Source organism: Gymnoscopelus microlampas (genome assembly GCF_963454915.1).
Source record: "Gymnoscopelus microlampas genome assembly, chromosome: 24".
NCBI lineage: Eukaryota > Metazoa > Chordata > Actinopteri > Myctophiformes > Myctophidae > Gymnoscopelus > Gymnoscopelus microlampas.
Genome location: NC_139961.1, coordinates 1,923,297 through 1,950,391, shown reverse-complemented (window position 1 = coordinate 1,950,391; position 27,095 = coordinate 1,923,297). Strand labels below are relative to the sequence as shown.

At 40.4% G+C, this 27,095-nt stretch overlaps 2 protein-coding genes across 2 annotated transcripts in view; one reads left to right on the top strand and one right to left on the bottom strand.

Moving 5' to 3' along the window:
* Window positions 1-494, bottom strand: part of aox5 (aldehyde oxidase 5) — a gene marked incomplete at both ends in the record, with an annotated part of 55,700 nt that extends 55,206 nt beyond the window's left edge. Inside the window, one exon of the mRNA XM_084051475.1 lies at window positions 450-494. Coding sequence (XP_083907601.1) covers window positions 450-494 — 45 coding nt within the window. The remainder of the gene's footprint in view (window positions 1-449) is intronic.
* A 2,679-nt stretch (window positions 495-3,173) lies between these two features.
* On the top strand, window positions 3,174-25,213 carry LOC311041157 (eIF5-mimic protein 2-A). Its single transcript, XM_084051680.1, has 11 exons — window positions 3,174-3,289; window positions 7,419-7,492; window positions 9,493-9,669; window positions 12,844-12,938; window positions 13,993-14,058; window positions 15,876-16,011; window positions 17,806-17,915; window positions 18,622-18,792; window positions 19,901-20,047; window positions 20,422-20,560; window positions 25,047-25,213. The coding sequence occupies exons 2-11, from the start codon at window positions 7,429-7,431 to the stop codon at window positions 25,196-25,198; spliced, it is 1,257 nt and encodes a 418-aa protein (XP_083907806.1). The 5' UTR covers window positions 3,174-3,289; window positions 7,419-7,428; the 3' UTR covers window positions 25,199-25,213.
* Window positions 25,214-27,095: the final 1,882 nt, after the last annotated feature.

Below are 27,095 nucleotides of genomic sequence, written 5' to 3'. Positions count from 1 at the left end.
AGGGTTCTCACTATTTCAACCTGTACGGTGTACATTAAAATAATGTGCTCATTTATCTATTTGCAACTTGAGACAAAGCCATTAGTTTGACTTTTTTTATTTACCTTTCCTTTAAAAAGAAAATCAGTTTAGTTTTAATGACATTTTAATGGTCTTGCTAGATAAATGTTCTGTTATGTGACGGTGTGCAAATGTAACCAACTATTATGTGAGAGTTCACAGATAAGAACCACATGAGGTAAAAAAGAAAAAAGGTCCATTTGGTTCCATCTGTACCCTCTCACGGTTAAATTAATGAATAATTCAAGATTTTTTACTTCTGATCTTCTGGTGCTGTTGCAGTTTCAAGGAATCAAGGCGATGATGCAATTGAATAACATCAAATAAATGAATCAAATAGCTTGATTCAAACCAACTTAAAAACTAACAAACAAATATGATTTTCTGACCTTTTTCCCGTTGACAAAGAAGATGAGTTCGTTGGAAGGAGACATGTTGACGCAGTGAGACTTATGTACAGACAGACAGATACGTGAGAGCAACATGTATTTATGTTAAGAGAACACACCCACTGGACTGCCTGTCTGTCTGCCTGTCTGTCTGTCTGTCTGTCTGTCTGTCTGTCTGTCTGTCTGTCTGTCTGTCAGCTCGCGTTGCATTTATCTCATCATTAATCTTATATCTAGCATGCACGCACACGCACACACACACACGCACGCACGCACACGCACGCGCCCGCCCGCCCGCGCGCGCGCGCACGCACGCACGCACGCACGCACGCACGCACGCACGCACGCACGCACGCACGCACGCACACACACACACACACACACACACACACACACACACACACACACACACACACACACACACACACACACACACACACACACACACACACACAAAAACAATAATAATAAAACAGTGAAATGAATATAATTCAGGTCAAAGGTCAGCTAAACACAGTTAAGAAGAAGTTTAAAAAGACAAAAAAAAAACACATATGATGGCATCACTGAGTCTATCACTGAGTCCATATAATAATAATAATAATAAACTTTATTTACATAGCACCTTTCATGACATAAATGCAGCTCAAAGTGCTTTACAGAAAAAGAAAGAAAAAATGAAAACAAAACACTGGGTAAAAGCAAAAAACATTAGAGCAATGGCAATAATAGAGCAAATGGTAAAAAGAACAATGGCAAGAAGTAATGGCTGCAAATAAGAGGCAGCGGGTCAAGCAAAACAATTAAAACAATAGAGCAGTGGCAAAGTACAGTGGCAAGAGATAAAAGCTAAAGATAAAAGGCAGTGGGTCAGGCAACGATAAAAGACAGGCTAATGTCTTGTTAAAAAGAAAGGTTTTTATTCTCCTTTTAAGGACCGGGAAGGGGCCGGATTAGCACTATGTGGTGCCCAGGGCGACCTGCAGTTGGCAGAAGTTCCGAAGGTCGGCCGCGCAAAGCGCGCGGACGCCGAAATCGTGCACTCGCTGGATTTTGTTAGTTTCTTTTCGGTTTTTGGTTACTTTATTTCGGTGTTTATAGGGTTATGTTATTTCATTCTTATTAAAAAATAAAAATAAAAGAGGTTATTTTTTTTGTGCCCCCATTGGCTGGTGCCCCAGGGCACTCGCCCCCTACGGCCTATGGGTAATCCGGCCCTGCCCACTGCCCACTCTCTTCCTTAGTGCCCACTCTTCCCCCATCTCTCTCTCTCTCTCTCTCTCTCTCTCTTAGTCTCTCCACCTCTCTCTCTCTCTCTCTCTCTCTCTCTCTCTTAGTCTCTCCACCTCTCTCTCTCTCTCTCTCTCTCTCTCTCTCTCTCTCTCTTAGTCTCTCCACCTCTCTCTCTCTCTCTCTCTCTCTCTCTCTCAGCAGTAGTGCGCATGCCCGGCAGCAGTGCGGTAGGCTAGCTGGTTAGCATCATTAGCATCGTGTGGAGAGAGAACGGCAGCACAGCCCCAGACCAGTGTTGCCATGTCTGCTTATTATAAGCGACTTTGGGCTTGTTTTTCTGTAAAGTTAAATGTTGGTGGTCTCGGGTCCAGTTCTCAAACACGTAGCCATGGTTCACATGACGCTTGATGACAGTCATATTTCAGGGCTATCAAACACGATATTTGCGTGTCAAGGACGCCCACATTAATGTAGGCTATTTCTCTGCAGACAAATGAATTTTATTCTGGAATTATTTTTTTGGGCATTTAAAATCTTCCTAAATAGGGATAGTTCACCCCAAAATTAACTTTTTAATAATTAATTATTTTTGGTCGCATTCCAGAGCCAATAATTTGATTACCACCAGCTAATGTATCCAGTACACAGAGTAGAAAGTACATTAACCACTTCAGCTCTATCTGCCATTGTCACATGATTTTTATACATTTTAAACGTGTGAAATGGGACATATTCTGCACAATGAGTACTTTTACTTTAGTATATTTTGATACCAATACTATGGTACTTTTACTCAAATCATATTTTTATTCCGGACTTTTACTTCCCCATCACTATGAATTGAGTAAATAATAACATAAGGAAACAAGACATTATGCTTTCATGGGCTTTTTAATCCTATTTAGTTGTCCTTGTGTTTTATTTAAACTGTACTTTCATGTGCTTTTTTTCTGCAAACTTCTAAATAAAGTATTCAATCAATCAATTGTAACAGTATATTTCTACATTGCAGTATTTATTGATACTTTTAAACCAGGGGTTTTCAACCAGTGGTCCGGGGACCACCAGTGGTCCTTGAGGGGCTTCCAGGGGGTCCCCAGCCAAATTAATAGTTAGGAACCAAATTGACCCTTATATGTGTGTAACTCTGAGAGTGTACAAATGGAACCAAATGGACCCTAACGGGTCCATTTGGTTCCATTTGTACACTCTCAGAGTTAAATGAACACTAATGACGACGATACAGTGTAGATTGGGACCCCCAATAAACCTAAATGGTTGAGTCCCTGGCATGTCTTTTCAAATGGGGGTCCCTGGGCTAATATGTGTCAATTTGGGGGTCCTTGACACGAAAAAGGTTGAAAACCACTGTTTTAAAACATTTGAGTACGCCAGGAGGCTGCAGTCTGTGACGTCATCACGGTGTGTGTAGTAGCAGACCAATCCGCCGGCCGGAATTGCACTGATAGCAGACGGATGACGTAGCTGACGGAACCTTCCCTTTCTCTACCTCGGACTCAGACATCAGGAAGCAGCAGCATCATTCTGTGTCTCTGTCCTCCTCCTGGACCTTTAAACATAAACTATTATCTATCAGCAGCTAAAAGGTAATAAGACTATCTCCATTTAAACTATAACACATGTTTATCCATGTTTTACATCACGTTTAAAGCTCCTCCACGATGAACTAACACCATAAAACCTTTAAAACATCCCGTCTATTGTTCCTCTGCACGAACCCGTTAGCATTCGCTAGCTTCTTGTTAGCACGCTCTGTTAGCATGTCTAACCACCCGGTTAACACGGTTTGCATGCTAACGCTAGCTAGCCACCTTGGCTTAGTTATTATGAGTGGGTGAATATTATTATTACTACTACTGTCAGTTAATGGGTTTATTAATGTGTGTTTCTACACGGTGGTGTGTTATTAACGGTGTGTTTTAGTGTGGTCGGTGTTAGCTTAGCTTTAAAGAAGCTAGCTCAACTCGGCTAGCCGGACGAGCTAACCAGCGCGTGGTTCAGACATAAGGTAGTTATTTTGACCCTGGAAATAAAGTAGATTGATTTGATTTAATACTCAAGGCGGTTAGACCAGATTAAATCACTTCTAATGAATGACACTTTTTAAAGTCAAAGGCTTTGCCTCCGTTGTGGTAACAAACTGGTGTTCCCCAAACTTTTATCTCTCCCATGACAAGGACCCCTTAGTGACATGGACCCCCTAGATTAATGTGTGTTTGGTTGTGAAGTATTCGGTGCCACCAGGGAGACTGGTGGGGGTCCGGGACCCCCTTAGAGATGATGCCTTTAGATGAAGCTTTTTTTTGTGCGTAAAATAGTGTGTGTGTGTGTGTGTGTGTGTGTGTGTGTGTGGGCTCAATGATTGAACTCATTGAGCTGTCACATAGACTCTATGTGAGTGTGAGGGTCCCTGGAGGACCCCACACTGATGGATGTATCTATGTATGGATAGATAGATAGATAGATAGATATGTATAGACAACAGACAATGTATAACTTAATCACTTTAAACCGTGTCTGAACACATGCTTACATTTAACATGAAGTGTGCTAGGTACAATGTTGAGGTCTTTTTTCTTTCCCTTACTGGAGTATTTACACTTTTCAGTACTTTTACTTCTATTCCACTACATCTCAGAGGCAAATAATGTACTTTTACTCCACTACAATTTAGTTACTTTGTATATGTCGATTATTATTACAAAACATAAATTAATCATTTCAGCCCTATATGTATATCGTACTGTATGTCAGTACTTTTTCCACCCCTGTGATAATTGCCCTTAAAGAAACAAGGCAACAGAATGACCTCATGCACCCTAGAGAGAGAGAGAGGCCCGTGCTGGTCTAGAGCATCAATCACATTTATGATCAATGTAATGCCATTGATCACATGTCTATCTGTTCATATCTATATATAGATCTATAGAACATAACCACAGAGACATATGGTACTTTTTATCCACTACTAAAGCAAAGCTGGAGGCATTGGGGGGGAAAATCGCATCTTATGCACTGTAGAGGCCTATACTGGCCGGTCTATTAGCATCATGCTAACACTATAGTCTGTATAATGACGACATCATTCTGGGATTAGATCTGTATTGTGTTTAAAACATCCATGTGTTTATATTAAACACGTTGTGACTGGTTTAAACGGGCCCGTTACTTATCAATCTGTTGTTTTATGACGTTAATATATGTGGTTTTGTAGCTCAAAGCACATGCAGCAGCAGCACACGTACTGCCCTTTAAAGCCTGCTTAATAGTACTCACACTTTGTGTGCTGCTCCGGGCCGTGAAACAGCAGATCTACAAGCTCACAACGCGTGTTGTGAGCTTGTAGATCTGCTGTTTTACGGGCAGAGGATCAGCACGGACACACGCGCACACACACACACACACACACACACACACACACACACACACAACTATGAGTATAACTGCTCTTTAAATCACAGCCGTGGTCCTCCAGTCAACCTTACACAGTAAAACCCTGTCTTCATCTAAAGCTTCAGTCAGTAGCTTTTTTAACTATTCTATCAAGGCTAGTGGTTCTGACACATTGTGATGTCAAGGACCCCCACATTAGTATGCATTTGACCTTCATTTGATGTGATTTTGTGCCAGGGACCCCTATTACAAGATGTGTGTGTTGTTTAAGCCATTTAGACTGGGAAAGAACCTGTGTAATGTTTTTTTAGATTTCTTTGGCTATTTTTGAATAATATTGAAAATGTGTGCAAATATTTGAATACATATATTTTTTTTTACATAAGCAAACATTTGTAACTCATATCTTTGCTTCTGGTAGGATTCTACAAATGTCTTCTAAATCCTGACAGGTTTTTTTGACACAACTTATGTTGCCGTAATATCAGTGGTTCTCAAACTTTTTTCATGTCAAGGACCCCCCAAAATGATATGTATTTGGCCACAGACCCCCAACTCAAAATATGTAGTTTGCTTTAAATATACATATATTCAAAGATTTGCAAAATAATCATTATTTAAAAACAAAAATTAACAGATCTACAAGCTCGTAGTGCGGCACTCAAGCTTGTAGATCTGCTATTTTTGAATAGCCAAAGAAATCTAAAAAATGACACGGATGTGTACCCGGTCTTAATGGGTTATAATGTTTAAAAAAACATTACAAATGTGTAATTTTACAATATTTCTTCTAATTTAAAAGAGCAGATCTACAAGCAGATGTACTAAATGCAAACTTGGCTACGCTGTAGTGCTGGCCTATTCTTTTTAAATGTGTGTGAATCGTCCACCACAAGACCTTTAAAAAAAAAAAAAGTTTGAGTGAAGAAGTTGTTAAAGTGGAGACAAAATGGGGCCTGATGGCCCTCTGGTCCTCTGGCTGCTTATTGTAGGGAGAAAATTACAGCTTTCACACTGAGCTGTTGGCAAGCAGCAAGCTAGACCTAGTGTCTGAATACATGTCACTAGCAGTGGTGTAAAGTAACTAACTACTGTAATTTAAAGTCAAAGAGTTTAAATTCAAAGCCCATCCAGCTTTGAATGTAAAGTTGAATTGGCTTGAGGAGACAGAGGTTTACATTGCCGATGTGAATCAAAATTCCTAACTGAGAAATACAACTACGGTACAGTTGTATGTATGTACATAACAGGGCATTAATAGATGTGTAACTAACTGTGTCTGTGTCACGTTGTAACTGAGGAGAACTAGCTTACACAACCATAAGAATTATGCATTTCCCATTTGTAAGTATTACTTGGCATAAAGCTTTTGGAACAGAAAGCAGCAGTATTTCAACTCCGTGAAATGTTCGTTTTAAACATGTATATATATTAGAAGATTTGCACAAATATTCCACGAAGAGGCAGATCTACAAGCTCAGCTTGTGATTGTCTGGTAGAGGGGGGCATGCAGTAATCCAAAAGTAGTATTTAGATTAGATTACCACGGGATTACATTTTACAATTGTCTTGCAAATTGTATTCAGTAACTTGGATTACATTTGTCCCAGGCAGCAAATGATGAGAAGCAGAAAACCTGGAAGTTAGTGGTTTAGACCTTTAGATCCATGACACGTTGTGCTTGTTGTGTTCATCGGTGGAGATGAACTGCGGCCAAATCATTTTGGGGGTCCTTCTCCTTGACATGATAAAGTTTGAGAACCACTGGCAGAGAGCCTATCAGAATGCAGCGTTCAACCGAGGTCTTTGTGTAATAAGATATATTAACTGTTAGATAGTTAGATACCACATATATTAACTGTTAGATAGTTAGATACCACATATATTAACTGTTAGATAGTTAGATACCACATATATTAACTGTTAGATAGTTAGATACCACATATATTAACTGTTAGATAGTTAGATACCACATATATTAACTGTTAGATAGTTAGATACCACATTAACTGTTAGATAGTTAGATACCACATATATTAACTGTTAGATAGTTAGATACCACATATATTAACTGTTAGATAGTTAGATACCACATATATTAACTGTTAGATAGTTAGATACCACATATATTAACTGTTAGATAGTTAGATACCACATATATTAACTGTTAGATAGTTAGATACCACATATATTAACTGTTAGATAGTTAGATACCACATATATTAACTGTTAGATAGTTAGATACCACATATATTAACTGTTAGATAGTTAGATACCACACACAGTGAATGTTAATGGACTGTTTTTGTCTTTCTTTTCCAGGGTGTCTTTTATGAATAATCAAAAGCAGCAAAAGCCAACGCTAACCGGCCAGCGTTTCAAAACGAGGAAAAGAGGTTTGTGATCTGTGTGTGTGTGTGTGTGTGTATCTCTGTGTGTGTGTGTGTGTGTGTGTGTGTGTATATATGTCTCTGTGTGTGTGTGTTTATGTATCTCTGTGTTTGTACCGTGTGAGTTCCCACTCTATCGTGATGTCCTCCTGTCAGTACATGTCAGTAGTTCATGTCAGTACATCAGTGTTATTCACATGCATTCCTCTACAGCTGCTCATCTACATGTTGAGCAATGATGTTTTCATGTTAAAAATACACCTTTAGGCTAAATACTACTAACTTAATCTATTAAGACCAGCAACGCATCTCTGTCATTTTAAGAACTCTTTGGCTATTCAAAAATAGCAGATCTACAAGCTCATAGCACGGCACCGAGTGCCGTGCTATGAGCTTGTAGATCTGCTATTTATTTTTTTAATCGTGGAAGATTTGTGCAAACATATTTTGAGATGGGGGTCTGCGGCCAAATACATATTGGCTGTGGACCCCCCATCTCAAAATGTTTTGTTCCAGGGACCCCTAGAAGCAAAGATTTGAGTTACAAAATATATATGTATGTATGTATGTATGTATGTATGTGTATATATATGTATATATATGTATATATATATATGTATTCAAAGATTTGCACTAATGTACAGGATTTTTAGCAGCAAAAATAGCAGATCTACAAGCTACGAGCTTGTAGATCTGCTATTTTTTAAATTGCCAACGAAATGTTAAAATGACACAGATGCGTTAGATGCATGGTGGCTAAATACTAACTTCACTGTCAACTGCTCTGTGTCTAAACATAACTTACAGTGAAACTCTTACAGGCTGATGTTGTTTAGTTTTTTCAGTTCAGGTTAAAAACCTACTGCAGATTTAAGGATATTTAATCTGACTGGAAAACAAAACTCCAAAATCAACCTGGGGTTTCATCCACATTTAAAGGGCAAGACCACTTTGGTAGAGGTTTGGGTTGTGTAGTTTCCTTGCCATGATGTAACTCTAAAGGTGGACAAGAAATCAATAATAATTGCTCCATTGATTAGAAATTGATAATTCAAAATATGCTCCTCATTGACTTACATTATACGCTGAAACAGATCTCAAAGTCACTCTTTTAGCATGTAAACGAACACAAACGAAGCTGATTCAGACAATATAGAGCATCACCAAACCCACTACTGTTTGTTTTTTTAATAAAAATGTCAACTTCCTGAAGATTTTACTATTTGAAGATCCGGATCCGCCGATCCAGTCCGGGTTTTCTTTCTAATAAAAAATAGCAAAATCAACAGTAATTTAACATTTTTATCAAAAAAACAAACTGTAGTGGGTTTGGTGATGTTCTATATTGTCTGAATCAACTTTGTTTGCGTTCGTTTACATGCTAAAAGAGTGACTTTGAGAGCTGTTTTACCATACAATGTAAGTCAATGAGGAGCATATTTTGAATGATCAATTTCTAATCAATGGAGCAATTATTTTTTATTTCTTGTCCACCTTTGGCGTTACATCATGGCAAGGTAACTACACAACCCAGTCCTCTACCACAGTGGTCTTGCCCTTTAAGTGTGTTGGCTGGAGTTATTAACCCATTAAGACCTGGTCACTTTAGATTTCTTTGGGCTATTCAAAAATAGCAGATATACAAGCTCATAGCGCGGCGCCGAGTGCCACGCTATGAGCTTGTAGATCTGCTATTTTTGAAAAATCGTGAAAACAACTTTTTTTAAATATTCTTTTCCGAAAAATTGTTAGGGTTTAAAAAATGTTTTAGACGCTGCCTCAGGTCTTAATGGGTTAAAAGAAAACAAACCGTGCATCAGACGCAAATCTGACTCGGTCCTTGTTTTGAGATGAGATCAGACTTCAGAGTGTCTCATTAGTCTTGCTCAGGTTCAGATAAATGAGGTTTTACATGACTGAATATATGTTAAACGTACAAAAGTAGGAGGAATGGTGAACTCACTGGATCCTGTCTCTTGTGTGTTTCCTCTCTCTTCCCCCCGCAGATGAAAAAGAGAGATTTGACCCTACTCAGTTTCAAGAAAGTATCGTACAAGGCTTGAATCAAACTGGCTCTGATTTGGAAGCGGTCGCAAAGTTCCTCGATGCCTCTGGCGCCAAGCTCGACTACCGTCGCTATGCTGAGACACTGTTTGACATCCTGGTGGCCGGTGGAATGCTGGGTAAGTGTGGCAGACATGCAAAAACGTGTAGCTTTTCAGCTACAATAGCCGTTTTGAATCCAAACAGGGCAATTTGTGTTACACCTGACCCCGAAAAAAACAACATGCTGCTGTCACCCTTTTTCACCTCGGGGCTGTTTGCACGCCTGAAGTGGGCAGAGCCACTTGTGCTATAGACCATTGGTTCTCAAAGTGGGGTCCAGGGACCCCCAGGGGTCCTTGAGGGAGTTCCAGGGGGTCCCCAGCTCAATGATAGATTAGGCACCAAATGGACCCTTATGGGTCTGTAACTCTGAGAGTGTACAAATGGAACCAAATGGACCCTAACGGGTCCATTTGGTTCCATTTGTACACTCTCAGAGTTACATTGACATAGATTTTACAATATAAATTGCGGTGCAAGTGATAGAAATGCCATTAAATGGGGGTCCGTAGCCCTAATGTATGTCAAACTGGGGGTCCTTGAAATTAAAATGGTTGAGAATCACTGCTAGAGCCGTAAAAAAAATCTTCTCTTATGGGGGTCCCTAGCCTATCTTCTGAAATGGGGGGTCCACGGGCTAATAAGTGTCAATTTGGGGGTCCTTGACATGAAAAAGTTTGAGAACCACTGCTATAGACCAATTATGTGTTAACTAACAATGAGACTGGACGCACAGGTGATCGTTTCACGCAATCAATTCCCAACCTGTTGTTTTGGGGTGCGCTGGTTTCAGCACACCTCAACCCCCTCTTGTGTTGTGTCTAGTGAGGCGTGTCCTAGTGAGACCTAGCCTGGGCAGCGTTCCTTTTCGGGTATATAACCGGAAAGACGTCTCGCCCCAAAATAGGTCCGTCCTAATAAAATCCTAATAAAACCTAATAAAAATATTTTTTAAATATAAATGTGAGTGTACTTTCCGGAGACTATTTAGCGTCTGTATTATCCATATTATCCCACGGGGAAATTCTATTCAATTTATATAGGGATTGGGGAACCAAGACAAAGCGGCACCGCAAAACCGAATCGCGACAATCCGGAAAGAGGATAATTTTTTTTTTTTTTTCCTAGACCGGATCATATGGGTCTTTAGTAACGCAGACCAGGCTTTCCTCCGAGGTGGAAAGACTGGTGACGCGAGGTTAGTGAGACCTGACAGAATGGGATTCATTGAGCGCATACTGGTTCTTATCAGTGTGACGTCGTCTGTTAACTCATTCAGCGCCATTGACGTCGCCGACGTCACGTTTTTCATAAGCCCAGAGCGCCAATGACGTCGCCGACGTCATAAAAAAAAAAAAAAAAAAGCCCAAGATATGATGAGCCCAAGATGTTCTTGTGTTTGACGTACCTGGGCCAGACATGTCGAGCAAACAGACCAGGTGGGTCTGGGACCGTGTAGTTTCTTCAGCACGATATGATGATTTGAAGATTTGCTGCTCCATTCACTCGTTTAACTTCATACTTTTACAATGTATTTTTGGCCTTGGCACAGGGCGGTGATATAGCCAGAAATATTTTTGGCACTGAATGAGTTAAGGGGTCTATATACACTGTAAGCAAAACATCAGGTTCGTCCAATGTATTAGTGATGTCCACATCAAATAAATACATCATAATCTTTAACTCTATTCTTTGCTTCTGGGGGGTCCCTGGAACAAACATATTTTCATATGCTGGTCGGCGGCCAAAAAAAAACATATAATTGTGGGGGAAAAGTTAGAAAAAGTTTGAGCAGCACTGATATAGAAACACATACGTGTTTCAGAAAACTCAGGATTTAGAAGACATTTGTAGAATCCCTCCAGAAGCACAGATTTGAGTTACAGATGTTAACGTCTACATTCAAAGATTTGCACACATTTTCACCTGTTAGTTTAAACAAACAATAGCATATCTACCAGCTCATAGCGCGAGCTTGTAGATCTGCTATTTTTGAATAGCCAAAAAAGTGTAAGATAATGGTTAAAGTGGTTACACAGATGTGTTCCCGGTTCTAATGTGTTAAAAGAACTGAGTCGTAGCAGAGCTGCAGTTTTTTAGGAGTTTGTTCCAGATTATGTGGAACATAAACAAACTGTTTGGTTTAGTTGATATATATATTTGGCCGTGGACCCCCATCTGAAAATGGTCGGTGCCAGATACCCCCAGAAGGGAAGATTTATGTTAAAAAAGGACAAAAATATCAGATTTACAGCGCTTGTAGATCTGCCATTTTTGAACAGCTAAAGTAAGTGAATGAAGACGTGCGCTTGTTACCATGGATATGGATTGTATACAGTCACTGCATGGCGACAGTGGTGAGTAACATTGTTTAATAAGAAAACCAACGTCAGGAAAATAACAATTATTTGGTGCGGATCTATAAATAGGATGATATAATTACCGCGGGTGGATAATGAACTTGTAAACGCGGACTTGGGTGACAAAAAAAACCCATCCGTGCATCTCTAGTGGAGTGACATGGTCCACTTTTACATCCATTTGTGAGGACTCGGCCAAAACGGCAGATCTAGTAGGTCACAACTTGTTGGCGACGGGCCGTGAGCTTATCCTTCTACTATTTAATTTAGCATTTATTTTATGTTTGTACCTAAACTGTGTCCAAAAGAGGAAGGCCAGGTTGAAAGGGTTTTAAGTGTCTGTGGGTCTGAACAGTCAAGGTTTCTTCATGCCGTGACACATTAATGTCAGCAGGGGGAGCAGCTGTCACATTTTGTCACATGTTGGTGCTAGTCATCTGATGTGTGTGTGTGTGTGTGTGTGTGTGTGTGTGTGTGTGTGTGTGTGTGTGTGTGTGTTGTGTTACTATGCTTGTGAGGACTAAATGTCACCACACATGTATATAGTAGAATATGAGAAATTGACCTCACAAGAAAAAGCTTTAGTTTTATTGTTGGAAAAAAGATTTTTAATGATGAATGCTTTACAATTGTGGGGGGTGACAATCCAGGTTAGATGATGTATTTAGAGGTTGTTAGATGTTGTGGTTAGCGTTAGAGTTTTCCCTGTTTTATACTCAGTTGTGAGGCGATGTCTCTCACTGATAAATGTCCGCTCTACGCTTGCACATATGCAATGTTTTGACTCATTTCTCTTTGCTATTTCCAGGTATTTTCAATGCCGTCCTAAAATTCTGATGTCCTCACAGTATAGTAATGCAAACGTGTGTGTGTGTGTGTGTGTGTTTACAGCTCCAGGTGGAACTCTGTCTGATGACATGACCCGCACCGAGTTCTGCCTCTTCACGGCACAAGAAGACCTAGAGACAATGCAAGCTTATGCTCAGGTACATGTTTAAATGTATTATTATTATTATCAATAAATAAAGATAAACATCACGTGGATGCACCTGGAGGACGTATCATCAGTGTTGTAGCCTGGAGGACGTATCATCAGTGTTGTAGCCTGGAGGACGTATCATCAGTGTTGTAGCCTGGAGGACGTATCATCAGTGTTGTAGCCTGGGGTCATCGGGTGTTTCTGGTCTCACAACAACATACACCCTCACCCAGGTGACCCAGCCGGGGTTGATCAAGCCCTGACTTACGTCCCAGTAGTTATCCACGGTCAGTCCTCTTAGGGAAAGACAGACTTGTGTCCCAGTAGCTACCCACGGTCAGTCCTCTTATAGGGAAAGACAGACTTGTGTCCCAGTAGCTACCCACGGTCTGTCCTCTTATAGGGAAAGACAGACTTGTGTCCCAGTAGCTACCCACGGTCAGTCCTCTTATAGAGAAAGACAGACTTATGTCCCAGTAGCTACCCACGGTCAGTCCTCTTATAGGGAAAGACAGACTTATGTCCCAGTAGTTACCCACGGTCAGTCCTCTTAGGGAAAGACGGGGCCACTCAGTCCACTTCTCCGGAAGTACTCTGCCGGGGCTGGGGGAGAGGAGAGGCTCTGGCACGTGGAGGGACTAGGCTCTGTGGGTTGTCTCCTGGCCGGGCTCCTCCTTCGTCTCACCAGGTCCAGGACCTGAGCGTTGCACCAGACTCTCCCCGTTCCAAACATTTCATTCTGGCGTGTTGGTGTCTTGGGCCGTGGTGGTACTGCAGGCTTCACTTGCGGCTTGCCTGAAAGGCCCTCCTTAAAGGCCTCACAAGTTTATTTATCTTCTTCTTATTATTTATTATAAGTTTATCATTATCTTCACGCCCGGCTGTAGTAAGAATTAAATAGTCACAATGTTTTCTCTAGTGGGAAAGAAGGCTTGAATGAGCTGACATTGAACCAACACTTTGTGAGCTCATAAGAGCCACTTCTCTCTGTGTGTGTGTGTGTGTGTGTGTGTGTGTGTGTGTGATGTTTTGTAGGGAGTAACGTGTGTTTTCTCCTGTAGGTTTTTAACAAACTGATCAGGCGTTACAAGTACCTGGAGAAAGGATTTGAAGAGGAGATAAAGAAGGTGACTTCTGTCTGTCTGCCTGTCTGTCTGCCTGTCTGTCTGTCTGTCATGATGATGTCATGTCTGATCTCTTGACAGTTAAGCCATTAAGACCTGAGACTCTACAAATGTCTCCTAAATCTTAAAAGACTGTTTCTATATCAGTTGTGCTCATACCTTTTCATGTCAAGGACCACCCAAAATGTATGTATATAAATTTATGTATTTGGCCGTGGACCCCCACCTCAAAATATGTTGTTCCAGGGACCCCTCCCCCCAGAGGCAAAGATTTGAGTTAAAAAGTTTCACTTCAAAAAATATCATATTCAAAGGTTTGCACCTTTTCACGATAGAATAAAACAGATCTACAAGCTCATAGGACGAGTAGATCTGCTATTTTTGAATAGCCAAATAAATGTTAAAATGATACTGATGCGTTCCCGGTCTTAACCCATTAAGACCTGGAACTGTCATTTTTAGATTTGAGCTAAAAAGCATTATTTTACACTTAGGGCTATTCAAAAATAGCAGATATACAAGCTCATAGCGCGGCACCGAGTGCCGCGCTATGAGCTTGTAGATCTGCTTTTTTTGAAAAATCGTGAAAATGTGTGCAAATCTTTGAATATATATATATATATTTTTAAAGCGAACATTTTTAACTCAAATCTTTGCTTCTGGGGGGTCCCCGGAACTAAATATTTTGATGGGGGTCGTGGCCAAATACATATAATTTTGGGGGTCCTTGACATGAAAAAGATTGAGCACCACTGATATAGAAACATATGTTTTTCAGAAAACTGTTGGGATTTAGGAGACATGTAGAACCAGCTTCAGGTCTCAATGGGTTAACTGTGTTAATATGTTGGGTTAGAGTTTCAGACATTTAACCCGTTTAGGACAAGAACCCCTATTTATAACTCTACCTTTCAGGACGGGAACACCTGTTGGGGTTCTTGTTGCTATGTAAAGTATATAGTAGCAATATATATAGTTTTTGTAATTTTTGAATAAATATTTGAAGTTTTTCAGAAAACTTAGGACAGGATTTAGAAGATGTTTGTAGAATGGGCTTCAGGTCTAAATGGGGTTTAAACCCTCAACCTGTGCCTCTGTTCTTGGTCTGCTCTTTTTGTTTTTACCTCTAGTCTCACACCATATCTCTTCCCCAAAAATAGCAGAATATAATATTTGAACGTGGGACCCCCCACCCTGACAAGCACTTAGAATTATTATTACTTGGATTATTTAACAACGTGGCCAATGTTTAACCAGTTTTTATAGTAACTATAGTTTGTTGATTACTTGTGATGCAGTAATGGACTTTTTCTTAGCTTTTTTTATGTATAAAAACATATCTTAAAGTCCTTAAATTGACACATCTGGGCCTCCCTGTCACAGACGCAGGACATAGAACAGTGGGTTTCAACCTTTTTCCCGTCAAGGACCCCCAAATTGACACATATTAGCCCACGGACCCCGCATTTGAAAAGACATGCCAGGGACTCAACCATTTTGATTTCGTGGGGGTCCCAATCTACACTGTATCATCATGATTAGTGTTCATTTAACTCTGAGAGTGTACAAATGGAACCAAATGGACCCGTTAGGGTCCATTTGGTTCCATTTGTACACTCTCAGAGTTACAGACCTGTAAGGGTCCATTTGGTTCCATTTGTACACTCTCAGAGTTACAGACACAAGAGGGTCGATTTGGTTCCTAACTATTCATTTGGCTGGGGACCCCCTGGAACCCCCTCAAGGACCACTGGTGGTCCCCGGACCACTGGTTGAAAACCACTGTCATAGTAGATAAATGTGTGTTGTTGTTGTTTCAGCTGCTGCTGTTTCTGAAGGGCTTCACAGAGTCTGAGCGCAACAAGCTGGCCATGCTGACCGGCATCCTCCTGGCCAATGGGAACATATCAGCCTCCATCCTCAACAGCCTGTTCAACGAGAACCTCGTCAAGGAGGGTGAGGTTCTGCACACACACACGCACACACACACACACACACACACACACACACACACACACACACACACACACACACACACACACACACACACACACACACACACTCATTACACGCACACTCGACACACGCACGCTAGAGCCTTGCACTGGCCAAATATGTGGGCCCTAGCCCGGCCCGGGTCCGTGGTGTTTCAGCCCGGCCCGTGGCCCATAGGTGGCGCAATTTTACAGCCCGAGCCCGCCCGAAGCCCGAGACCTCTTTATTTATTTATTTATTATTATTAATTCATTATTTTCGAGCGTGAACTGGTGCACGCCGCGCATCGCAGCCAGCGCAGCAGCCGGCTGCAGTCTCTCGCTAATATAATTATGATAAAAACAAACCCACAAGAAGTCAAGACAGCAGCGTCATGATCCTCACCCAGCCAGCAACAACAACAAAAAAAGATTACGGCCTACCCTTTCTTTGAGGTAAACTGTGATGAATAAATAATATTGCAAAAATAGTTCAAATCCAGTGTGTAACACACACACAAAAACTCCTCATTTTGAGTCACGAGCGCCATGAAGAAAAAGTATAGGCTTCTAATGTGTATGTGTGTGCGCGGTGTGTGTGTGTGTGTGTGTTGTCACGAGACTACTACTAGCAGCGTGCCTGCCTGCAGGCTGCTAGTGCTGCTGCTGCACAACCATGAACTATACCGGGGTTTTGCGAGAGGCGGATTATGTTACTGGAGTGAATTATCTGCGCAAAATGTTCGGTGAGCCCGGCCCCGATGATCAGATACAGAAACGGCCCTGGGCGGGCCCCAGCGGGCCTGCAGGGCTCTAACGCACGCACACACTCTCATTACACACACTCCGTATTGTGTGAATTGTGTTTCGTACATCAGTGGTTCATCAGGCCCATTGAAAAGCAGTGGTTCTTAAACATTTTCATGTGATTTTGTATTTGGCCACAGACCCCCTGGCACAGTGTTCAGTAGTGAGGTGTAATGGTACAGTGTTCAGTAGTGAGGTGTAATGGTACAGTGTTCAGTAGTGAGGTGTAATGGTACAGTGTTCAGTAGTGAGGTGTAATGGTACAGTGTTCAGTAGTGAGGTGTAATGGTACAGTGTTCAGTAGTGAGGTGTAATGGTACAGTGTTAAGTAGTGAGGTGTAATGGTACAGTGTTCAGTAGTGAGGTGTAATGGTACAGTGTTCAGTAGTGAGGTGTAATGGTACAGTGTTCAGTAGTGAGGTGTAATGGTACAGTGTTCAGTAGTGAGGTGTAATGGTACAGTGTTCAGTAGTGAGGTGTAATGGTACAGTGTTCAGTAGTGAGGTGTAATGGTACAGTGTTCAGTAGTGAGGTGTAATGGTACAGTGTTCAGTAGTGAGGTGTAATGGTACAGTGTTCAGTAGTGAGGTGTAATGGTACAGTGTTCAGTAGTGAGGTGTAATGGTACAGTGTTCAGTAGTGAGGTGTAATGGTACAGTGTTCAGTAGTGAGGTGTAATGGTACAGTGTTCAGTAGTGAGGTGTAATGGTACAGTGTTCAGTAGTGAGGTGTAATGATAGTGTTCAGTAGTGAGGTGTAATGGTACAGTGTTCAGTAGTGAGGTGTAATGGTACAGTGTTCAGTAGTGAGGTGTAATGATACAGTGTTCAGTAGTGAGGTGTAATGGTACAGTGTTCAGTAGTGAGGTGTAATGGTACAGTGTTCAGTAGTGAGGTGTAATGGTACAGTGTTCAGTAGTGAGGTGTAATGGTACAGTGTTCAGTAGTGAGGTGTACATGTTGTCTTCCAGGCGTCTCTGCAGCCTTTGCGGTGAAGTTGTTCAAGTCTTGGATCGATGCGAAGGACATCAACTCTGTGGCCGCTATGCTGCGGAAAGTGGGCATGGACAACAGACTGATGGTGAGTCAGCATTTATTAATATTAATACATATAATAAAGTGGGCATGGACAACAGACTGATGGTGAGTCAGCATTTATTAATATTAATACATATAATAAAGTGGGCATGGACAACAGACTGATGGTGAGTCAGCATTTATTAATATTAATACATATAATAAAGTGGGCATGGACAACAGACTGATGGTGAGTCAGCATTTATTAATATTAATACATATAATAAAGTGGGCATGGACAACAGACTGATGGTGAGTCAGCATTTATTAATATTAATACATATAATAAAGTGGGCATGGACAACAGGCTGATGGTGAGTCAGCATTTATTAATATTAATAAATATAATAAAGTGGGCATGGACAACAGACTGATGGTGAGTCAGCATTTATTAATATTAATAAATATAATAAAGTGGGCATGGACAACAGGCTGATGAGACACTGTTTTATGATGTTGGGATTTAATTGAATTTCCAGAAGTATTATTCTTTGGTCTTGTAGATCTGTTAGTTAGTTAGTTAGTAGCTTTCTAAACCCGGCTGTGTGTGTGTGTGTGTGTGTGTGTGTGTGAACCAGGAACTGTTCTTTCTCTCTAACCTGACTGTGTGTGTGTGAACCAGGAACTGTTCTTTCTCATCAACCTGAGTGTGTGTGTGTGTGTGTGTGTGTGTGTGTGTGTGTGTGTGTGTGTGTGTGTGTGTGAACCAGGAACTGTTCCCGGCCAACAAGAGGAGCTGTGAACACTTCTCCAAGTACTTCACGGACGCCGGCCTCAAGGAGCTGTCTGACTTCGCCCGCAACCAGCAGTCCATCGCTGGCCGCAAGGAGCTGCAGAAAGAGCTGCAGGAGCTCATCGCCCGAGGGGACCCCCAGAAAGAGGTACACACACAATACATATACAACACACACATACACACCCGCACGTAACTGTACACAACACCTTTAAGCCATTTGAGACCGGGAATGCATCTGTGTCATTTTTAGATTTATTTGGGCTATTCAAAATTAGCAGATCTACTAGATCACAATGCCACACATTGTCATCTTGCAGATCTGCTATTTTTTAAGACATTTTGAGACAAAATCTTGGAAGAAATAAATGTGTATAATTTGGACACTTTAACACACATTTTCTCCTGGGGTCTGGCACCGGCTATCTTCAGATGGGGGTCCTTGACGTGAACATGTTTGAGAACCGCTGCAATACACCTTTAAAGCATACATTCAATGCTTTATGGGGTGTGTAATTGATAGAAAATGATTTTTTGGGGGGGGGCAAACTAAACCTTTAACAAAACAAGTGCAGTTTGCATGTTCTCCCGTGTCTCTCAGGGTAGTTAATACCCTCACAAAAACATGCAGTAATCCTGGTCACTATACTGCCTCCCCCTGGTCAGCCGGGGCGCCTGATGGAGGGGAAAGGAACTGGTTGGAATAACGTGTTCCTTCCACGCGCTACGTCCTACCAGGGAAACTCCTCCCTGTCAGGTGACAAGAAGGTCAGTTGGCTGTCATGCATTGAAGGAGGCATGAGCTCGGCCCTGGCCTCCCTAGGCTGGTGAGGGGAGTGTAGCGCCCAGGATCACTTAGAAAATTGGCACCGGGTGAAAGATAAGGGTTAGAAAATGGTGGGATAAAAATTTTAGAAAAGAAAACAAGTGCAGTTACATCAATACAATAACATGAGTACAATATCCTTCACATTGTCAAAGATTGCAACGTTATCTTCAAAGATGTAGAAGTACAAAACACTGATGACATCATCACAGATATCCTATAACAGCATGGAACAACGGGGAACTGCACATGCTCAGTAGACCCTCCTTTACATTTCACTGCCAATGGAATGTTAATCCTGTTTTTTGTAGATTACAGGCGGGTTCATTCCTGTTTGTTGATTAATACAGACTAATGTTAATCCCAGGTCTTTCCTGTATATTAGTACAGATGAATGTTAATCCTTGTTTTATGTATTTTTTTCTCATAGATTATCACGTACAGCAGAGATGAGATGAAGAAGTCCAGCATCTCTGAGCAGACGATGATCGGCATCATCTGGACCAGCGTGATGAGCTGTGTGGAGTGGAACAAGAAGGAGGAGCTAGTCACTGAGCAGGCCATCAAACACTTAAAGGTACAGGCCGTCAAACACTTAAAGGTACAGGCCATCAAACACTTAAAGGTACAGGCCATCAAACACTTATAGGTACAGGCCATCAAACACTTAAAGGTACAGGGCCTCCCTCACACAGTTAAAACAAGTGTTTTGTGGCTGCCTTATGCCTTACGTGAGGCATAAGGCCATTTCAATTCATTCCCTATGGAAGTCACATGGTTTGATAAAATATTAATATAATTGCTGCAATACAGCCCTCTGCTGAAGGAGTTATGTGAATAATTGTTGCCGTATTAAAACGTTCCATATGTCTTTGCAGCAATACAGCCCTCTGCTGAAGGAGTTATGTGTATAATTGTTTCCGTATTAAAACGTTCCATATGTCTTTGCAGCAATACAGTCCTCTGCTGAAGGAGTTCACATCCCAGGGTCTGTCTGAGGTCACTCTGCTGCATAAGATCCAGGATTACTGTTACGACAACATCCACTTCATGAACTCTTTCCAGAAGATCGTCGTTCTGCTCTACAAAGGTACTAAAAAAGACACTTACTGGGTAACAGTGATGAGCGGGCGACCCGTAACCCGCGGGTCCTGCGGGTTAACCCGCGGCGCGGTTGGTCGAGTCAGGATTTCAGAGGCAACAGACCATATTCACTCGGCGGCCATATTGGAATTTAACATTGAAAGTGCCGCCACCCGGGGTGGCTACTTTCATTGACTTCATAGAAACATGGCCGCCGTGTGAATATGGTCTATTATGCGTAGGGTTGGGTACCGAAATTCGGTTCCAAGCAGGAACCGATAAAGAAATGGTCGGTACCGGGTACCCATAAACAATATGTAATTTCGGTTCTGCATATCGGTTCCTAGACGCGCTAAAAGCCGTTAAAACAAAGGCGTTTAGAAGTCCTACACAAACAGCACAAAATCACAAATCCGGTAAAACACCGTTGTATGGAGAAGTATACATCAGTTGCGGAGCTGCTGCTTCTCTCTGAGCCGCATTCCTCCCCGCACACCCCCCCCCCCCTCCACTCCCCTCTCCCCCTCAGTGACACCACCATGTCCGTCTCTCAACTGAAGTAGTGAGGAAGGAATTAGCCTGCCCTGCAAACTTTGTAACCAAACGTTGCTGTTGTCACCTTGAAAACTAGAATCCATGTCAGAGGGTGTAACATTAACAGAATAGCCAGCACTAGTTAAGAGCCTCTGCCTGCGCAGAGCAAAACAATAACACCAGCTGTAAACGCTTCTCCTTGATTGCGTGTGTGTCTGTCTGTCTGTCTGTCTGTCTGTCTGTCTGTCTGTCTGAAATGAAACTGAAGTGACTTCTCCAAAAGGAAGGAATGGCCTAATATTATGAATGCATTTTGGCTGTGTGCAATAATGCAACTGCAGACATTACAGTATATTGCCTTTTGTTAGGCTCAATGTTTTGAGACATTGTATTTTATTACTACACAATAGTAAATAAATAATTCTACACAATAAATAAATAGGTTTTAAATAACTGATCTCAATATGGACCCATTATAGTTATGATATGAAGGTTTTGCCATAATCATGTAGCTCTACAACAGAGGCATAGCCATGACAGCAATGGTACAACAAAATATTTAAAAAAATGTATATATATATTTTTTAAATAATACTTTTCGGCCATTTGGTATTCGGCCGTCGGCCAAGTGTTTCCTATATTCGGTTTTGGGCAAGAGTTTTCCATTCGGTGCATCCCTAATAAATAGACATTTGACCTTATTTTTTTTTCTATTTTGGAACCGAAATATGGAACCGTTAATAACCGTAACCGATAAGCAGAACCGGAACCGGACTCGTAAAAATCCTAACGATACCCATCCCTAATTATGCGGGCTGCGGGTGAGCGGGTCAGCCGCTCTCTCACGCAAAAAAACAAAACATTTTGAACAACATGCTTGTTTATTTAGCCCATGACAATGTTGTGCTACTGTAGACATTTAAAGCGACTTTGGGTACTTATAAGAGCGCTATATAAATCTGAGCTATTATGATGATGATTATCTTTTTTTTCCCACCGCGGGTTGCGGAGCGGGTTGAGCCATAGATTTATATATGGGTCCTACACTGAACTAAAAATAATGCTTTTTTTTGTTGCTAAAATCTAAACATTGCACTCGGTGCCGCGCTACGAGCTTGTAGATCTGCTATTTTTGAATAGCCAAAGTGTAAAATAATGCTTTTTTTTAAGCTCAAATGAAAAAGTGACACAGTTGTGTTCCAGGTCTTAATGGGTTGAATGAATATTTAACATGATGTAGACGTGTATGTATTTAACATGATGTAGACGTGTATGTATTTAACATGACGTAGACGTGTATGTATTTAACATGATGTAGACGTGTATGTATTTAACATGACGTAGACGTGTATGTATTTAACATGATGTAGACGTGTATGTATTTAACATGATGTAGACGTGTATGTATTTAACATGATGTAGACGTGTATGTATTTAACATGACGTAGACATGTATGTATTTAACATGACGTAGACGTGTATGTATTTAACATGATGTAGACGTGTATGTATTTAACATGATGTAGACGTGTATGTATTTAACATGATGTAGACGTGTATGTATTTAACATGACGTAGACGTGTATGTATTTAACATGATGTAGACGTGTATGTATTTAACATGACGTAGACGTGTATGTATTTAACATGACGTAGACATGTATGTATTTAACATGATGTAGACGTGTATGTATTTAACATGACGTAGACGTGTATGTATTTAACATGATGTAGACGTGTATGTATTTAACATGATGTAGACGTGTATGTATTTAACATGATGTAGACGTGTATGTATTTAACATGATGTAGACGTGTATGTATTTAACATGATGTAGACGTGTATGTATTTAACATGATGTAGACGTGTATGTATTTAACATGATGTAGACGTGTATGTATTTAACATGATGTAGACGTGTATGTATTTAACATGACGTAGACATGTATGTATTTAACATGATGTAGACGTGTATGTATTTAACATGACGTAGACGTGTATGTATTTAACATGATGTAGACGTGTATGTATTTAACATGATGTAGACGTGTATGTATTTAACATGATGTAGACGTGTATGTATTTAACATGATGTAGACGTGTATGTATTTAACATGATGTAGACGTGTATGTATTTAACATGATGTAGACGTGTATGTATTTAACATGATGTAGACGTGTATGTATTTAACATGATGTAGACGTGTATGTATTTAACATGATGTAGACGTGTATGTATTTAACATGACGTAGACGTGTATGTATTTAACATGATGTAGACGTGTATGTATTTAACATGACGTAGACGTGTATGTATTTAACATGACGTAGACGTGTATGTATTTAACATGATGTAGACGTGTATGTATTTAACATGATGTAGACGTGTATGTATTTAACATGATGTAGACGTGTATGTATTTAACATGATGTAGACGTGTATGTATTTAACATGATGTAGACGTGTATGTATTTAACATGATGTAGACGTGTATGTATTTAACATGATGTAGACGTGTATGTATTTAACATGATGTAGATGTGTATGTATTTAACATGATGTAGACGTGTATGTATTTAACATGATGTAGACGTGTATGTATTTAACATGACGTAGACGTGTATGTATTTAACATGATGTAGACGTGTATGTATTTAACATGATGTAGACGTGTATGTATTTAACATGATGTAGACGTGTATGTATTTAACATGATGTAGACGTGTATGTATTTAACATGATGTAGACGTGTATGTATTTAACATGACGTAGACGTGTATGTATTTAACATGACGTAGACGTGTATGTATTTAACATGATGTAGACGTGTATGTATTTAACATGACGTAGACGTGTATGTATTTAACATGACGTAGACGTGTATGTATTTAACATGACGTAGACGTGTATGTATTTAACATGACGTAGACGTGTATGTATTTAACATGATGTAGACGTGTATGTATTTAACATGATGTAGACGTGTATGTATTTAACATGATGTAGACGTGTATGTATTTAACATGATGTAGACGTGTATGTATTTAACATGATGTAGACGTGTATGTATTTAACATGATGTAGACGTGTATGTATTTAACATGACGTAGACGTGTATGTATTTAACATGACGTAGACGTGTATGTATTTAACATGACGTAGACGTGTATGTATTTAACATGACGTAGACGTGTATGTATTTAACATGATGTAGACGTGTATGTATTTAACATGACGTAGACGTGTATGTATTTAACATGACGTAGACGTGTATGTATTTAACATGACGTAGACGTGTATGTATTTAACATGACGTAGACGTGTATGTATTTAACATGACGTAGACGTGTATGTATTTAACATGACGTAGACGTGTATGTATTTAACATGACGTAGACGTGTATGTATTTAACATGACGTAGACGTGTATGTATTTAACATGACGTAGACGTGTATGTATTTAACATGATGTAGACGTGTATGTATTTAACATGATGTAGACGTGTATGTATTTAACATGATGTAGACGTGTATGTATTTAACATGATGTAGACGTGTATGTATTTAACATGATGTAGACGTGTATGTATTTAACATGATGTAGACGTGTATGTATTTAACATGATGTAGACGTGTATGTATTTAACATGATGTAGACGTGTATGTATTTAACATGATGTAGACGTGTATGTATTTAACATGATGTAGACGTGTATGTATTTAACATGATGTAGACGTGTATGTATTTAACATGATGTAGACGTGTATGTATTTAACATGATGTAGACGTGTATGTATTTAACATGATGTAGACGTGTATGTATTTAACATGACGTAGACGTGTATGTATTTAACATGATGTAGACGTGTATGTATTTAACATGACGTAGACGTGTATGTATTTAACATGATGTAGACGTGTATGTATCTAACATGATGTGTTTGTTGCTCACACAGCCGACGTGCTGAGCGAGGAGGCCATCTTGAAGTGGTACACGGACGGTACGCAGAATATGACGTCTAAAGGGAAGAGCGTGTTCCTGCAGCAGATGAAGAAGTTTGTGGAGTGGCTGAAGAACGCAGAGGAAGGTGAGATCCAACGCCTTTAATATTCATAACACGGGGGGGCTGGTGTCAAATATGACTTCAAATCAATATCGCCGTTACATTACAGATCTACAAGATCACACTGCGTGGTGTTGTGAGCTTGTTGTTTGATCTATTTTCGTTAATTGATTGGTTAAGCAGAGGAATTGATTTATTTGAATATTCAAATCTATTAAAATGCTTTTATGTTGATTTGTTTGAGGACAAGAAACAAAAAGTATATATAACTCTTAAACGTGCCTTTTATCTCGACACGTTGTGAGCTTGTAGATCTGCTATTTTTTTATTTTTTTTTTAACTCTTTATTTTCAGAAGTACATAAGTACATAAAATCAAATAGTACAAAAAAACAACAGAAAAAACAGCAGTAAAAATAAAACGTACAGGCAAAAAACAAAAACAGAACAGGAACAAATAAATAAATAATACAGGTCATGGGACATTTGGTACTAGTAATAATAATAATAAGACTGAGACATGTTGACAGTATTTAACCCATTAAGACCTGAGGCCGCTTCTAAACATTTTTTAAATCCCAACAGTTTTTCGTAAAAAAATATTAAAAAAATATTTTCACGATTTTTCAAAAATAGCAGATCTACAAGCTCATAGCGCGGCACCGAGTGCCGCGCTATGAGCTTGTATATCTGCTATTTTTGAATAGCCAAAGGCATTTAAAGTGACACAGATGCGTTCCAGGTCTTAATGGGTTAAGATCAAATACAAAGTACAATATACCACAGGCAGGGCCGGACTGGGACCAAAATTCAGCCCTGGCATTTTGGTCCGGACCGGCCCACCCCCCCCCCCCCCCATTTTGTCAACGGGGGGGGGGGGGGGGGGGCGTTTCACAGAGCCAGCCCAGCCCTGCACATGAACTCTGCGGCCGCACTGAGGCGCCTGCTGGAAAGCATCCCAGCCCAAACATTAACGTAACTAATAATTGGGCCGCGCGACTCGGATATGACCGTAATAACCCTAAAACATTTTTCAAAATATATTTTTCAAAAAAAAAAAAAAAAAAAAAAATATATATATTTTTTTTTGGCCTAGTGGCCCACTGGCCCAGCGGCCCACCGGGCATTTGCCCGGTACGCCAAATGGCCAGTCCGCCGCTGACCACAGGGAGGATACAACCATCATCAAGGATCTGGCTCGCTATCGAAATAGTCCAGCCACTTCCCCCATCTTTTTTCACCCAGCTCCTTTTGGAGCCTCAAAGAGTAGGTCATCTGCTCTAAGAGATGCAATTGTCTCACAGTACTGATAAATAGTCCCATAGTAGGGCAGTTTGTCTGCAACCAGTTCTTTGTAATAGCTTTTTTGCTTGCTGCAAGTAGAATCTTAAACAAGTAAGAGTCATTCTGACTCAGTCCATCCGGGGTTTGTCCAAGATACAAAGATTCAAATGTAGTATTAACACTGAAACCTAGAATCTCTGAGATAAGTGTTGCTACCTCCTCCCAGAAAGGTTGAATTGCAGGACAAGACCAAAAGACATGTGCATGGTCAACCATAGTATCTCCACATTCCCTCCAGCAGTCTAGCTGGTTTCCAGTTTGTTTAGACTTCTGTTTGGGGGTGATAAAGAAGCGGATTTGGTTTTTCCCGCAAAAGTCTCTCCAGGTCTCAAGGAGTTAGTAGTCGTTGATTGTGTTTCCCATGAGTCTGACCACACTTCATCACTTATGTCAATGCCAAGTTCTTTTTCCCATCGTTGTTTCACATATATCGTAGAGTCATTATTCAATGACACAATTCCATTGTATAGTTAACTTATAAGACCTCTATTACTGCCTGAGTTATAAGCATCAACTAATACAGTTATTATAGTTGGTGTGATCCCCGGATTGGACCTTTTTATTTCTTTCCCGAAAAAAACCCTTAACTGTCGATATC

What these genes read in the sequence shown, in the direction of transcription:
- LOC311041157 (XM_084051680.1), top strand. Translation starts at nt 7,429, where the DNA reads ATGAATAATCAAAAGCAGCAAAAGCCAACGCTAACCGGCCAGCGTTTC. An exon ending in GAGGGGACCCCCAGAAAGAG is followed by an intron (nt 18,793 to 19,900) that starts GTACACACACAA and finishes TTTTTCTCATAG; the next exon opens with ATTATCACGTACAGCAGAGA. An exon ending in CGTCGTTCTGCTCTACAAAG is followed by an intron (nt 20,561 to 25,046) that starts GTACTAAAAAAG and finishes TTGCTCACACAG; the next exon opens with CCGACGTGCTGAGCGAGGAG.